The sequence below is a fragment of the Pogoniulus pusillus genome, chromosome 2 (assembly GCF_015220805.1).
Source record: "Pogoniulus pusillus isolate bPogPus1 chromosome 2, bPogPus1.pri, whole genome shotgun sequence".
Classification (NCBI taxonomy): domain Eukaryota; kingdom Metazoa; phylum Chordata; class Aves; order Piciformes; family Lybiidae; genus Pogoniulus; species Pogoniulus pusillus.
Window position 1 is genome coordinate 13,633,986 of NC_087265.1, and position 15,310 is coordinate 13,649,295.

The 15,310-nt window shown below is 41.4% G+C and overlaps 1 protein-coding gene across 18 annotated transcripts in view; it reads right to left on the reverse strand.

The window, feature by feature from the left end:
- Nucleotides 1-15,310, reverse strand: part of KALRN (kalirin RhoGEF kinase) — a 651,147-nt gene that overhangs the window by 212,190 nt on the left and 423,647 nt on the right. For all 18 annotated transcript variants that reach the window (XM_064156794.1, XM_064156788.1, XM_064156780.1 and 15 more), the window contains 2 exons: nucleotides 7,001-7,167; nucleotides 855-974 (listed from right to left, as the gene is read on the reverse strand). In XM_064156794.1, the coding sequence (XP_064012864.1) occupies nucleotides 855-974; nucleotides 7,001-7,167 (287 nt within the window). The remainder of the gene's footprint in view (nucleotides 1-854; nucleotides 975-7,000; nucleotides 7,168-15,310) is intronic.

Sequence of the window (15,310 nt, forward strand, 5' to 3'; positions counted from 1 at the left end):
GGACTTTTCATCTTGCTCTTTGCTCTGTAAAAAGCTGTCAATTAAGATAATCTGGGAAGCATTTACACATTGTTAAGCAGGAACAGGAAAAAGCAATAGGCCCCCCTTCTAGCAACTGCAGTGAGCACACCCTAGAAGTGTAGAGTTTGTTCATAGCCACAAAGAGCCTACCCATAGCACTGAGCCTATCCATGAATCTTGTAGCATCCTACTTAGGGAGTCTGTAGCCCTCCACTATATTCCCATTCAAAGAAAGCAGCTCAGAGGAGGTGCTATTCCTCCTGTCACATTTGACCCTATGAGTGAGGCAAATGAGATGTCTCACAATTAGTTTTTAAGAGTCAGGTCAAAGATCTGTTACTTCAGGGCAAAAACTCAAGTTGAGCAGACAAGCCTTTAAAATCAACCCTTTTACCTCTTCTTCAAAGACATTTGAGAATGTGGATTTGAATGAATATCTCTTTTGCTGTCCACAAAAGGAGACCTGAATGAAATATGGATTTCATCTGAGAGAATTAATTGGTAACAAAGATATTCATAAATGAGTGTTATTAAATTATCTGCATATTGTGGACATGGGGGAAAAAAAAAACCTAATTTCACTAACTGTTCCCATTTTCAGATCACTTTGTGAATTTCAATATTTAATTCATTTTTTATCCTCAGAGAAGTTATCAGGAGCTCTGTGAGTGTCTTTTTCATGAATGGAAAAGCAGAAGAATTAGCTGCAGATGATAAATAATTTATTGCACTATCAACCTCTGGCTGCAACATGAGCTTAAAATTGGTACTCAAGAGAGAATCTTTTGTACGATGATCACCTGAGAAAAAGAAACAGTTCTTTATCATGTTACCTCTATGGCCAGCTGAAACTGTTCATGCTCTCGCTGGAGCTGCTCAGCTTCAGAGAGGGAGCTTGCATTGACGAGGCTTGCATTCAGCATTGATTCGCCATTCCTGATCCAACCAAGCACCTGGAAAGAAAGGATGTGTTTATGGGAAGGGTACAACAGTTTATGCAGTCACCAATCAGAAAATGCTTCAGCCTGGCTTACGAAAAGGTAGTTTGCTTGTTGTGGTGTCAGGTGGCAAAATGAGCAGAAAGAAATCCTAGGGTAAGACCTTAATGACATCAATTTTTAAAAGACAAAGGAATTTACTCATTGAGGAATTTACTGCTCAAGGAATTAAACTCCCAAAGTGTTTATGCAGACACATGAATAACAAAGAGATTTAATTTCTGAGCTTTGATCACAAGAATGAACATCCCCTTATGCAAATAGCCCAGGACAAGAGCACCAGGTTCAATGAGGGAAATAGCAAATTAAGCATAAAGATGTCTCTCTTTTTCAAATTTTCAGCTGGAATCACAGACCTTGCAGCTCCTTTCTGCCTGTGTTTTTTTTCCACACAACCGTCAGAGCTTAGGTGTGAGGGGGGAGAAGAAAGAGCTGGCTCCATGGATTCAAGATGCAGTTGGAGTTTCTACCTGCGTGCTCAGCCAGGACAAAATCCCAGGTCTTGCATTTTATATCTAGTCAAGAGGCTTTACTTCCTGGATGTTCAGATTATTTGTAGACAAGCAACCCATGATGTAATAACTACAGAATCAGATCCTAAATATATTTAATCTGTCAAGCTTGTGTTTATTCTTTTCAGCAGTCAAAATTTCTGCTATTTTAAGACACGCATTTAGAAGATTAACATTCAGAATACACATGCAGGTTCTTTGCAGTGCTGTCTCAAAAGCTATTTTCTACCTGTGTGGGTGTCAAATTATTCCAATGAAGCCAGGAAGGTGCTGAATTTAATTTGCAGACACACAGGAAATCCTGACTGCCCAACCACTGCCCTAAATTTCAGCCAGTGATTTACAAAGCTCCAAAATTGACTTTGCTGCAGTATTCTACATAATAATTTCCCTTTTGTCCCATAATTCTCACCAAGTGATCCATTAAATTGCCTGAAAGAAGTGAGGATTTTCTGTTGTTTTGGTTTTTATCCCTACATCATGTATCACCCTAGTTATAGCTATTCAGCTCTCTGTAGGCTGGGAAAATGAATTTTCCCTAGGAGAAAGAAAGGGGAGCCATCTACACAGGTAGCTGACCCTAATTTGTAGAAAATTACATTCTTCTCAGTACAACAGTGTGGAAGATTCGATTTGTCAGCTTTCTCTCTTTCATCAGCAGGTGTTACTGTTCCTGTGGGAAATGCAACAAAGATTTAAAGGAAAAGAAATCAGGTTATCATAAGGCAATCTTTTTTTGGCTGGCATTTTCTGTAATCCATCAGACAAGAAAGCTACATTATTACCGACCAAATGGGACCAAGACCTGAAGTTAACCAAAGGATCACTGGGAAAGACATGAAGTGAGGGCAACATAAATCAAGACACGCTTTCATATTTTATATACCACGATATATACTTGTGTGCTAAAAATGCAAGAGCTTTTTATTGATTCTTTGTATATATTTTAAACTAAGAGGGTTAAACAATGAGGGTGTGACAGGGTCCTCTTGGAAACTGTAAATAACTTCACTAACTTTTCCCATTTTCAGATCACTTTGTGAATTTCAATATTTAATTCATTTTTTTTCCCTCAGAGAAGTTATCAGGAGCTCTGTGAGTGTCTTTTTCATGAATGGAAAGGCAGAAGAATTAGCTGCAGATGATAAATAATTTATTGCACTATCAACCTCTGACTGCATCATGAACTTAAAGATTGGTACTCAAGAAAGAACCTTTTGTACGATGATCACCTGAGAAAAAGAAACAGTTCTTTATCATGTTACCTCTATGGCCAGCTGTGCTAGTTTGAAGCAGGGTAGAATGTTTTGGTGAGAGGAACTAGATCATAGGCTGTGAAAGGAAAACAATGGGGATGTCTCCTTCCCTCAGAGTCTCGCTGAAGAAGAATGTAAACATTAGATAACACTTTTGCCATTTTGTCTTCACGTTCTGGTTGGCTTCGGACTGAGCTACATCTCCCTAACCTCACTGCCACTAACCTTGCTTCTTAACCTCTTGGCTGAACCTCTATTCTTCTTTAGGACTGGGGTAAGGTTGAGAGGGGCAGGGTGAAGGTGCAGGGGTGGTTGAGAGCCCCTCCTGGGCACTCAGGTTTCTGGGAGGGGAGTTGTGTTTCTGTATCACCTTTTACCTTGTATATTTCTGTCTATAACTGTATATACTGTAAATATCTGCTTGTATATTGTGCTAGCTGTAAATAAATAGCTTCATTTATATTCCCAGAGCCGTCTGAGTCTAGTTTGGGTACCTTCTAAAGTGTGGGGGGGGCGGGGAACAGCCAAACCACCACACCAGCTGAAACTGCTCATGCTCTCGCTGGAGCTGCCACAGCAGTTTTGACACAGATTTCATACAAACATCTGACTCTCTAAACAGTTAAGAAAAAAAAATCATCACTGGGAATTTTAGTCTTGCAGAAATTTCATCAGTGAGAAAGCTAAAAGGTAATAAGGTTGAGTAGAAAAGAAGTGGGACCATATACTGAAATCTGTTAGGTTTCCTCTAGTGTGAATGATACATGTGCATTGCTCTGTATAACTGTCCTGTTGACTCAAAAGTTTTCAGGGTAAAGCAGTCCAGACCAGGCTCTGACAGACTACATCTTGTCAACAATGCTTACTGTGCTAGTTTGAAGCCAGCTAGAATGTTTTGGTGAGTAGAACTAGATTAGAGGCTGTGAAAGGGAAACAATGGTGATGTCTACTTCACCCATAAGCTTGCTGAGACACATAAGAGCAAGAATCCAAACATAGATAAGGGAGTTGCTCTCTGTCTGGGCTCTGGGCTGCATCTCTCTAACCTCACCTTCCATCTCTCTGATTAATCCTAACTCCCCTGGCCGACCCTCCATTCTTCCTTGGGCACAAGGCAACGTCTGAGGTAAGGTAGAGAGGAGTGGGAGAAGGTGAAAGGGCGGTTGGGAGCCCCTCCTGGGGACTCAGGTTTCTGGGAGGGGAGTTGTGTTTCTGTGTTACCTTTTACCTTGTATATTTCTGTATATAAATGTATGTACTGTAAATACCTGCTTGTATATTGAGCTAAGCTGTAAATATAAGCTTCATTCAAATTTCCAGAGCCGGCTGAGTCTAGTCTGGGTGATTTCCAAAGAATCATGGAGTTGGTAACACCCAAACCATCACACTTACAGTACTCTTCTTGACCAAGGCTGCTGCTACTCCTGAGTTATGCCCCTCCCTCCTTCCTATAGAGTGTGGGCTCAGGTGCTCACTGTAGGGCTCCTAAGCTCCCACTTCCAGGCTCACAGAACACCCAAGCAGTTGCAAATTTTGCTTGGAAAAACTTAAATAATGAACTCATTCTGCTTTCAAAAGTCTACCACTTCAATGTCAGGGCCTCATATGAGATTGCATCAGCTTTTTCTAGAGTAAATTTTTCCCCTTACTTTTTTTCCTCTCTTCTTTTGTGTGTGTGTCATTTATGCACATTAACAATTTCAGTTGCTTCTGAAGTCTAAGTACAAAAACCAGTGATCTGTGAACCTTTCATTGTGTCATTGGTTTAGATGGAAGCAGTGAAGCATTTGGAAGAAAGATTTTACATATTTATATCTGGTTGACAAAACTTGCTCACAAACTTGCTCCTACTTAAATGGTGCTTAATACCTTTTAATCAAAGTATGTACATATAAGCTGCTAACACAGCACCTTTCTTTCCCTGATCATGTCCTGTATTATTTCACCACTGTCTCTCAATGTGCAGACAGGCCAACAGCAACAGATGGCTTTAAACAGTGATTTCCTACAAACTGAAGATTTTATCAGCTTCACAGAAGTTGAATAAACCTACAAAGGCTCTCTCAAAAAGTGGAGAAGCAGGAACACACTGATGGCATCACATAATACAATATAACACAGTGGAGAGGAAGCAGCCTCAGAGGTTCCTAGAGTGATAAGAAGCTTCAGACAGTAGATAGTTTCCTGACACAGTTGGTAGGGGAGCCAGCCAAGGAAGGCTCCCTGATGTTTGTGAACAGAGAAGTAGTCATGGGTGATTGGTGGCACAGCAATCACAAAATGCTGTAGTTCTTGATTGCTGGGAGAGGTAAAGAGCTTCAGAGTTTGTTATTACTTTAATGTAAACAAGCCTGGCTCTGTAGTTTCTGTCAGAATAAGTGGGATCCAAATGAGGGGAACTCAGCCTTGGGCAGAATCTTTCTCAATAACAAAGAGTTTGTAAAGCACTGATTTATACTATTTCTACTCTCAAGCAGTTCACAGAACATCTCATTTGGAATTATTATGCTGTAATGGCCCCAAACTTTGATTCATTGTCTTGGCATTCAAACTCTTGGTGCATAGGATATAAAGCAGAAATCCCTGGTAAATGAGACTTAGGAGAGACGGTTAAAAGACTTTCTATTTTCATGAGCCATTATAGCAAAATGTGAACACCTGTACATGTGGCAGCTTTGTGACAAATTCTACTATGTCAGCAGAACTTAAACACAGCTACAGTAGGTATCTTGGGGAAAACACATCTCAGCTGATTCACAAGAGTGAGGGCAATCTAGTAATGAGATCATTCACCATCTCAGATGGACTGAAATGAAAGTAAAGGAAATCTGGACCACACTGGAGATGAACTATAAGTCAAAATCAATATATTTCCCAGTTTCACTAAATGTTTGGGACTGTGAGTTATCTACAGGAAACTAAATAGATAGGGCAAAAATATAACTTGCCTCTTTCTAAGGGAAAATGTAGCTGTGTTAAGCTATAGGTTAATAAGGAAAAGGAGTTATTAGCATTTGGCTGAACAAATAAAACTGTTCTTCACTACTGGTTTGCTGAAAGGTCACATAGCAATGAAAGCCCTGACAGAAATATTAATTCAAGGCAGCTGTTCTTTCACAAGTAAATATTAGGTAGTTTAGTCCTAAACCCATTTACATGGGTTAGATTTTGGTTTGTAATGTAGTTAAGGCCCAACAGATACAGGATGATGAAGTAACATCAGGTACCTTCACTGATGTTAGCCCTGCCAGTGGCCAGCTTGAGAGTACACTTTATGAACGAAGGAGTTTTTGCCAATGATGGTAAAAATTCAGATAAAGCATGGCTCAAATATTCACTTTTGAAGAAAGTGTAACTATGATCCTGTGTACTGAGTACTCAGTATGATTTATTTATTTTTAGTAGACAAAGAAGCAAATCTTTTTCACTAACACCTTGTAGTATTTGGGAAAAAAGCCCCACACACATTTCAGGTGCCTAGAAAAAATGCTTCCTGGTTTTTCTAATGCAGTTAAGACCATCCCACTAAAATCCAGATATATATTGAAGTGTGAAGCCACTTATGGATCCTTATCCATAAGCAAGAAGTTAACTGTTATCCTGTGTAGCAAAGGAAAACAAAGAAATACGTGGCATCCAAATTAAATATCAGGGGGAACATAAAGAGGCAGAACAGAACTGCCTAAGCTGGGATGCAATCTGGATAAAGGACAATGTAATAGTAGTAAGATGGCTAAGTCCTAGCATCTAGAGACCACAGAAGGTGTTAAAGGTTCCTGCAGGTCAACAGAAATATGGCAATAAATAAAAAGGTGGAACTACTGTAATGTCCTTCTTAGACCTCACAGCTCAGTTACCCTTTGCTTTGGGCCAGTTTTCCACAACCAGCTTAAGTCTGGATTCCAAACTGAACCATTATATTCCCAGAACACATGGAGGTTGACACAGTTTCTCCAGCTGAGAAGTTACAGGGTTAGCTCTGCACAGACTTCCCATGAAGCCAAATATATGTATACTAGAAGCAACAGAGCCCTTTGTTATTTTTAAAGGGTCATGCTGCTATCTGTCAGCAGATCAAGTACTGTTAAGGAAAACAGGATTAAGATTGTCCATCTAAAAGTGTGTGACTTGGCCTGAGCTGGTTTAGCAGTTTGCATGTCTGTAATATCTGAAAATCCATTTAAGACCTTCATGTGTGGTTAAAAACTCTCACCTGCTTGACTTCAGCCTGTAGGTGTCGAAGCTGTAGGCACTGCTCTAACCTCTTGTGGGTTTGGTCAGCATTAAGCTCCAGCTCATGCTGTTTCTCATGAAGGAATTCCAGCAGTTCTTGGACCTGTGTTGCAAGATCAATGTCTTTTTCACAGATCAGCTCAATGCCTGTACCACATAAAGAGAAAGAACATTGGACTTATTTGACATTTCAATTGCTACACAAATAAAAGCTTCAACATATTCTGCCATCCAACACATTGATTTGCAACTCTGAAGAAATTCCTTGTCACTAAATTTTCTTATGAGTAGTACTTGGCTTTGCCAGTTTTCTATTCTGCATCACTACATTTTTCACAGGAAGTAGTGCTGCTCTGTTCATCTCATCCATCAGCATCTGGATAGCGTGACATGACTAAACCAGAGCCTTTACTCAAAAGCTATCACAAACATTGAATTAAAGAAAAAGGACAGAAAAAAACCACAACAAACCCCTCTCATTTGTCAGTAATTCATACTTTAGAAATGCAGGTAGAAAAGAACTCAGAACGAAACACAGATGAGGGAAAAAATAAGAGATGTACAGGAAGTAAAGCCTAGAGCTACAAGTGCATCTCCACAGGGCAAACTTTTTTTTTTCCCCATTTGGGCACCTTAGAGGATCATTAACAACAATTTAGTTTAACCCAAGCTATGGTTCATTCAGAAATATTTCAGACTGATTTTAATCCACTTCTCACATACCAGAGAGAAAAAGTGGCTTAGTACCACAGCCCCCATCCCTTGCTTCATGTGTGAAATTGATAAACCTCTGATTGACCTGATCTGGTTTCATAGCTGAGCCTGACTTCATCAGGAGGTTGAAAGAAGAGACCTCCTGAGTCTCTTTTTATCTCCTGAATTTTCTTATGACCCTACAAGCCTTACGGGTAATGGTTACATGAAATACAACACAGAGCTTCATACCTTACTTATTTATTACACCAGAGCAAAAGCATTGCTGGGTACATAACCAGTGTAATTGTGAAAGTTTTGCCTGGAGGAAACATGATGTCATCCCACATTACTGTAATCCATGTGATTATCACAGTATTACCAAGGTTGGGAGAGACCTCATAGATCATCAAGTCCAACCCTTTACCACAGAGCTCAAGGCTAGACCATGGCACCAAGTGCCACGTCCAACCTTGCCTTGAACAGCTCCAGGGACGGCGACTCCACCACCTCCCCGGGCAGCCCATTCCAGTGTCCAATGACTCTCTCAGTGAAGAACTTTCTCCTCACCTCCAGCCTAAATTTCCCCTGGCGTAGCTTGAGGCTGTGTCCTCTCGTTCTGGTGCTGGCCACCTGAGAGAAGAGAGCAACCTCCTCCTGGCCACAACCACCCCTCAGGTAGTTGTAGACAGCAATAAGGTCACCTCTGAGCCTACAAAGATCTGACTCGTCCCTTATTAAGGTCTACTGGAATTTTGCCGTTGGCTTCAATACAAGAAGGACCAGGAACCCAACATAAAAATAATCAGCTTGCATTAACACTGAGAAAACACTACACTCTTCTGCAAAGCCATCTGATTTCATGGAATAATAAGACATTAAAACCCAAATGTGTTAATTAGAAGCTGTAGTACAAAACACTGCACTGGACACTATTTTTAAAACCCATTTAGAAGATGTCTTTTCTTCCCTCCTCATCCTCCTCTGAAACTTGTGACTTTCATTCTCTCTCACAGTAATATGTACAGAGGACAGACAGTACACAGACACACACAAAATTATGACCTTATTATTAATCATATCCCCTTCCTCCTGAATTCTGCTTTTATGAGAAAAAGCACACAGGAATGCAAGTGATTGGCTTATTTAATTTCCCAGCCAAAACAAAACAGTTCCTTCATTACTAAATAAAATGGAATGGCCCCTGGCTGCCACTTTAGAACTGCAAATTTAATATATGATTCTATTCTTGGGGGTGAAATTCTTTTCAATTGCCAGACATGAGGCATTGTTGTTACAATTAGCCTGCACGTGGTTCTTTATCCTCAGGACATGATGGCTTTTTCTATGCTTGACTTCACCGCACCTATTTGATATTAAATGCATGGTTTTCCTTCATGGCACACTCAGCTGCCACAGTTTTGATTGTGCTAACTCATCATCAGCAACCAGTGAACTGCCTGGGATGCTATCCAAGAGCAGCCTATGCTCCCTATGAGGAATGACTTGCCCTTTCTTGCTTGTCGTATGTCACACAGATTTATTCTGCAGTACATGTGGTAAGAGCTCCTATTCTTTTCCAAGATTGGTTTGCAAAATGAAAAGCCTTCTTTTCAGAATAATTTCATATATACTATCATTACACTGTGTTTTGATCAACAGAGAAAGCACAGCTGATTTCCTGGAAAACCAAACCTCATTGCCATTTTCCAACACCTCAACCAGTGCAGCATTAAGGGAAGGATAATGAACTGAAAATGTGTCCAATGAAATTTTACACAACATAGTTCCAAGCCACACTAATTCTCATCCTATAAAACATACCTTCGTTAACACCTGAGCTGTTGGCAACACAGATACTATTCAGTGTAAGGAAGAGGCATTGCTTTTTGACCTGCACACAAGATACTACTCGGTGTAAGGAAGGGGCACTGCTTTTTGACCTGCACACAAGATACTACTCAGTGTAAGGAAGGGGCATTGCTTTTTGACCTGCACACAAGATACTATTCAGTGTAAGGAAGAGGCATTGCTTTTTGACCTGCACACAAGATACTATTCAGTGTAAGGAAGGGGCATTGCTTTTTGACCTGCACACAAGATACTATTCAGTGTAAGGAAGGGGCATTGCTTTTTGACCTGCACACAAGATACTATTCAGTGTAAGGAAGAGGCATTGCTTTTTGACCTGCACACAAGATACTATTCAGTGTAAGGAAGGGGCATTGCTTTTTGACCTGCACACAAGATACTATTCAGTGTAAGGAAGGGGCATTGCTTTTTGACCTGCACACAAGATACTATTCAGTGTAAGGAAGGGGCATTGCTTTTTGACCTGCACACAAGATACTATTCAGTGTAAGGAAGGGGCATTGCTTTTTGACCTGCACACAATATACTATTCAGTGTAAGGAAGAGGCATTGCTTTTTGACCTGCACACAAGATACTACTCAGCGTAAGGAAGGGGCATTGCTTTTTGACCTGCACACAAGATACTATTCAGTGTAAGGAAGGGGCATTGCTTTTTGACCTGCACAAAGCTGTTTTGAAATGGCTTTGAACCTGTTCTTAGGCTGAGCTATATGAAGCCTGTGACAGGAAAGTCAACTATAACTATACTATTTATTGCAAGGAACAGGTTAAGGAGCTTTAAGTGACATCACAAATGAAAACTAAAAAAATGAATTTGCATTTCTCTTTTAAGCAGTGCAGCACCAGGAGAATTTGTGAATGATGTTAGCTTGATGAGCAGGAAAAAAAACTGGCTTGGAATTTTCCAGATAACATCAACTTTGCAGCATGTTTTAGGCTTGAACTTGACAAACTGCTTCTAAGATATAAAAAGGTACCTCTGCAAACTGTGAGGAACTCCTAATTATGGTGCTCACTAGGACAATGCTACTGATGATGCAAAGGGACTGTAATAAATGAATTTGTAGAATAGATTCAACAGCTATCAGGGTGTCACTAATTCCATTACCTGTAAGGAGAATGACTAAAGTGAATGTGCTAATGAATACATCATCATGGCAGCCTTGTGTTGGGGTGCTCAAGCACTGCTGAGTTACAAACCTAAGTAGGAAATGGATTTTTCAGAAATGTCCAAACAGCCACTTTTGGAAGCACCAGTCCCTTAACACATCAACTTAGGCATCCAGAAATCAATACCAAGTGTGTCCAGAGAAGGGCAACAAGGCTGGTGAAGGATGTGGAGCACAAACTCTATGAGGAGAGGCTGAAGAAGCTGGAGTTGTTTAGCCTGGAGAAGAGGAATCTCAGGGGTGACCTCATTGCTGTCTACAGCTACCTGAAAGGAGGTTGTAGCCAGGTGGGGGTTGGTCTCTTCTCCCAGACAACCAGCAATAGAACAAGGGGACACAGTCTCAGGTTGTGCTAGGGGAAGTATAGGCTGGATGTTAGGAGGAAGTTCTTCCCAGAGAGAGTGATTGGCATTGGAATGGGCTGCCCAGGGAGGTGGTGGAGGCACCGTCCCTGGAGGTGTTCAAGAAAAGCCTGGATGAGGCACTTAGTGCCATGGTCTAGTTGATTGGATAGGGCTGGGTGCTAGGTTGGACTGGATGATCTTGGAGGTCTCTTCCAACCTGGCTGATTCTATGATTCAGATAATATTTGCCCACATATTTAGCTTTGCTATCAGCAGTAGACCTACAATCAAACTGGAAAAAGACAGGTTTATTGAAGTAAAAAATGTTGGCTCAAGAAAAAGTGCTGGCTCTCAAGTCTTCTTGAGAATACTCTTAGAATATTCACTAAATGCAAATATGTTTTCTGAAGAAGATAGATTTTAGTGAGACATGAAGACAATTTGAAAGTACTGCAAAAAATTCAGAAAACACAACCTCACTTCCAGATCTTAAAATCTCCCCTAATAAAAACACACATTCCTACTGGTGAAAAATAATTATTCCAATGGTGAAAACATGTTGAATCCAAAGTAGGCTCACTTGCATGTGTTGGAGTACTGGAAGGAATCACATAACCCTGAGCTGCATGTAGCTTTGGAATACTGGACCTGTGCAGATGTTTTGTGTATCAGATGCCTTAAATGTCTGCACAGAGTCTGATACAGTGCCTCGCAGGACCACTGGATTTATTGTTACCAGCACAACACTGCATAGGGATTGCCAGGCACTTCACAGCCTGGTGAGAATCACTGCTCCAAATTTGCATCAGACATGCAGAAATCACAGGCAAATATCTAAACCCCTGGTTTTCCACCTGCACAAGATTTCCAAGTGAAAAAGTCACCCTGAATGCAAAAACCTGGATGTAATTGCATCTGACAGACTTACTAGATTAAAGACCTCCAAGCCAAATGTCAGGGCAATCAAAATTGAATCAGTTTCCTGTGTGACATGATAAAAAGAATAAAGCCCAAAGAGAATTACAGGGAAGGGAAGAAACTTGGTCAGTTAAGAGTGGCTTGTTAGGTAGAATGGACCTGAAAAAAAAAAATCACATCTATGGCTACAGCTAGGTTTTGATTGAAGCAGTGGTGACACTGTACAATAGCAAGCAGCCATAGCAGCTGATTTCCCAGAACCCCTGTGTGGTGGAGGGGCAGCAGCCCCCAAACTGAGGCTTTTCTATGCCTCTGCATGCCCAGACACGTTCTTCTGCCAGGACCCATGAGGCAGCAAACAAGTTGCATAACACACACATGCCCAGCTCGTGTGCCCCTGAGGTCCGGGCAGGTAATCCCCTATTGCGAGGGTCCAGACATGTCTCTATTGCCTATTGGGGCAAGGTTTGGCCTACAGCCAACCTGATTGGTCATGTTAGATGTCCAACGAGCCACGAATCTCAGCCCCAGAGCCTATAAAGAGGGGTGAACAGCAGTACCACATGGTCAGATGGTCAGTTCAGTCATTCAGTCCGATCAGAAGATCCAGACTGTTTACCAGCTCAGAAGCTTAGAGCACATAGACTCAGCTCTGATCCACAGCAGCACCCTGCTGCCCTGACCCGCTTGCATTGGCCTAGACACAGGATCAGGCCTTGCTCACTTGCAAGCATTACCGAGGCCCAGACCTCGTTCATTGGTCTCAAGGCGCAGTCACGCTACCTGCGAGCCCTCTGAGAGGCAGAGCACATTCATGCCTGCACCATACATACATGGGGAGCCGAGACCCCTGCCTAAAGCCTAGAGCTATCTTGATTCTTCTAAGGAGTTAAATCTCCCTGCAGCACGGCATAGACCCTGCTTGCCCAGCATAAATACTACTTGCCAGCTATCCTGTAACTCTGGGAAGACCCAGAGCCAGCAGACCCCTCTCCAGATGGTCTGCACACCTGCAAATGCCGCCTGCTAGCTGCCAGTCCGTGTCAAGAGGCTACATGGGCAAATCCTTCTCCTGCACCTGGAATCCTGCCAGCTGATCATCCCTGGACACGCACAGCTCCAGAAAGGCAGCACCGAGGCAGAGACTACCTTACCCCAGGAGTGAAGGTTAGAGAAAACTCAATTTACCCCAGAGACTGGGAAACTTTATCATCCCTTGCAAGCCAGGACAAATCTCCAGCTCCATCAGGTCCCAAAGACTGAGGTACACGCTGAGGCAGATCCCGAGGAAGGGTGATTAATGATTAAAACTTAAGAACAGCACACATAAGTAAGCTTTAATACCTCTGTAATGTAAGTTGTCTCTATCTAAAGAGCACACACAGTTTCAGCCCTTGCTGGGCAAACACTAGAGTTGTTAAGAGGCATTAAGCCTAAGAAAATCTTTCTCTCTGTCAATAATTGTTAATAATTTGATATTTCCACTTAATAATCAATCCCTGTAAATATATATCCCAAAGCTATTTTCATAACTTTGCAAACGAACCCTGGATTTCATAGTGGTTGGGGGTGGTGTAATTTGTAAATATTAATTTTAATAAAGAATTTTATAAAAAATCAAAACCCTCCTCAAATTAATTTCTCACCTCCCCCTAACAGGGAAGGAATAGAGAAATCCCCTCCACGACACCCTGGAAGTTTGCAGCTCTGGTAGTGAGAGCAATCATCCCTTAACTTATGCACTGAACCACTATGATATAAGATTCAGGAAGTGGGAGTAAAATAAAATGAATTTTTTATGAAGTATAACTGTCCTTTATTGAAATAAGAAGCAGTAAGCTCCCTAGAGCAATCTCCCTCATTTTGCCATTCTCCTAGGCTTTAGCATTCTGTGCATGGCAGACATGACCATTACCTTTGATTAACTACAGTTACTCTACATCCCCAGGAGGTTGCCACTTCCTTGCCTTTGGGAGCAACGGATTTTTATTTATTGGGTTGACTTCATAGAAAGTGATCATGGATAATCTTGTGAAAACATTTTAAAAGTCACTTCATTTAGTTGCTAATCTCCTTTGTCTGCAATCCAAAAAAAATTCTGACTTCCTAACAGAGAAATGTATTTTTTCCTAAAAATCAGTTCCTGAGACTCCTGACTGTGCTCTTTCCTGCATCATATTCTTTACCTCCCATGGATTGCAATTCTTAGAAAGACTCTTCCAAGATGGGAGAGCAGGGAGTGAGCGAGACAAGCATCTTAACTGATGTGTTAGGACAAGTTTTCCATCCCAGAAAGCAAGGGACTTGAAGTATAGGACTGGGCATACTGTAGGCATACCCCTGTGCTAGTTTGAAGCAGGGTAGAATGTTTAGGTGAGAAAAACTAGATCATAAGCTGTGAAAAGAAAACAATGGTGGTGTCTACTCCCCTCAGAGTCTTACTGAAGAAGAAAGGAAAACATTAGATAACACTGTCACCATTTTTTAACTCACTCTCTGCCTTGAGCTTCTGACTGAGCTGCAGCTCCCTAACCTCACCTTCCACTCACCTTTGCTTCTTAACCTCTTGGCTGAACCTCTGTTCTTCCTTGGGACTGGGGCAAGGTTGAGAGGGGCAAGGGGAAGGTGCAGGGGTGGTTGAGAGCCTCTCCTGGGCTCTCAGGTTTCTGGGAGGGGAGTTGTGTTTCTGTATTACTTTTACCTTGTATATTTCTGTCTATAACTGTATATACTGTAAATAGCTGCTTGTATATTATGCCAGCTGTAAATAAATAGCTTCATTTATATTCCCAGAGCCGGCTGAGACTAGTCTGGGTGACTTCTAAAGTGTGAGGGGGCGGGGTACACCCAAACCATCATACCCCCACAGAAGCTCACACAATGCACTGGATGTACTAGTTCACGACATTCCTCTGCAGTAGTTCTTAAGCCTCATTGAGTGCAGCTTGCCAGATCAGGCTGAATACTGCCAGACTTATTTTTTTTAAAGGTTAGTGCCTAGATGTAAAATGTTTGCCAAAGAATAAAACCATAAAACTACTTTTTATTTTGAAAATGCAGATTGGGAGGGAAAGAGCAGAAATTTCTTTTGCTTTGCACTCTTTCTAAATGTTTAACAAATTTGAACTTCACAGATGACATTCACTCCAGGACTCCACCCAATGATTAATCAGAATTATGATATTCCTTTTCCAGATGCAAGGATATAAAAATCCTGATTCATAGGATGTTCTAGAAACATTACTGCTGAGGAGAAGAGTAAAAATATCAGACAGACTCCCTATCAACATGAA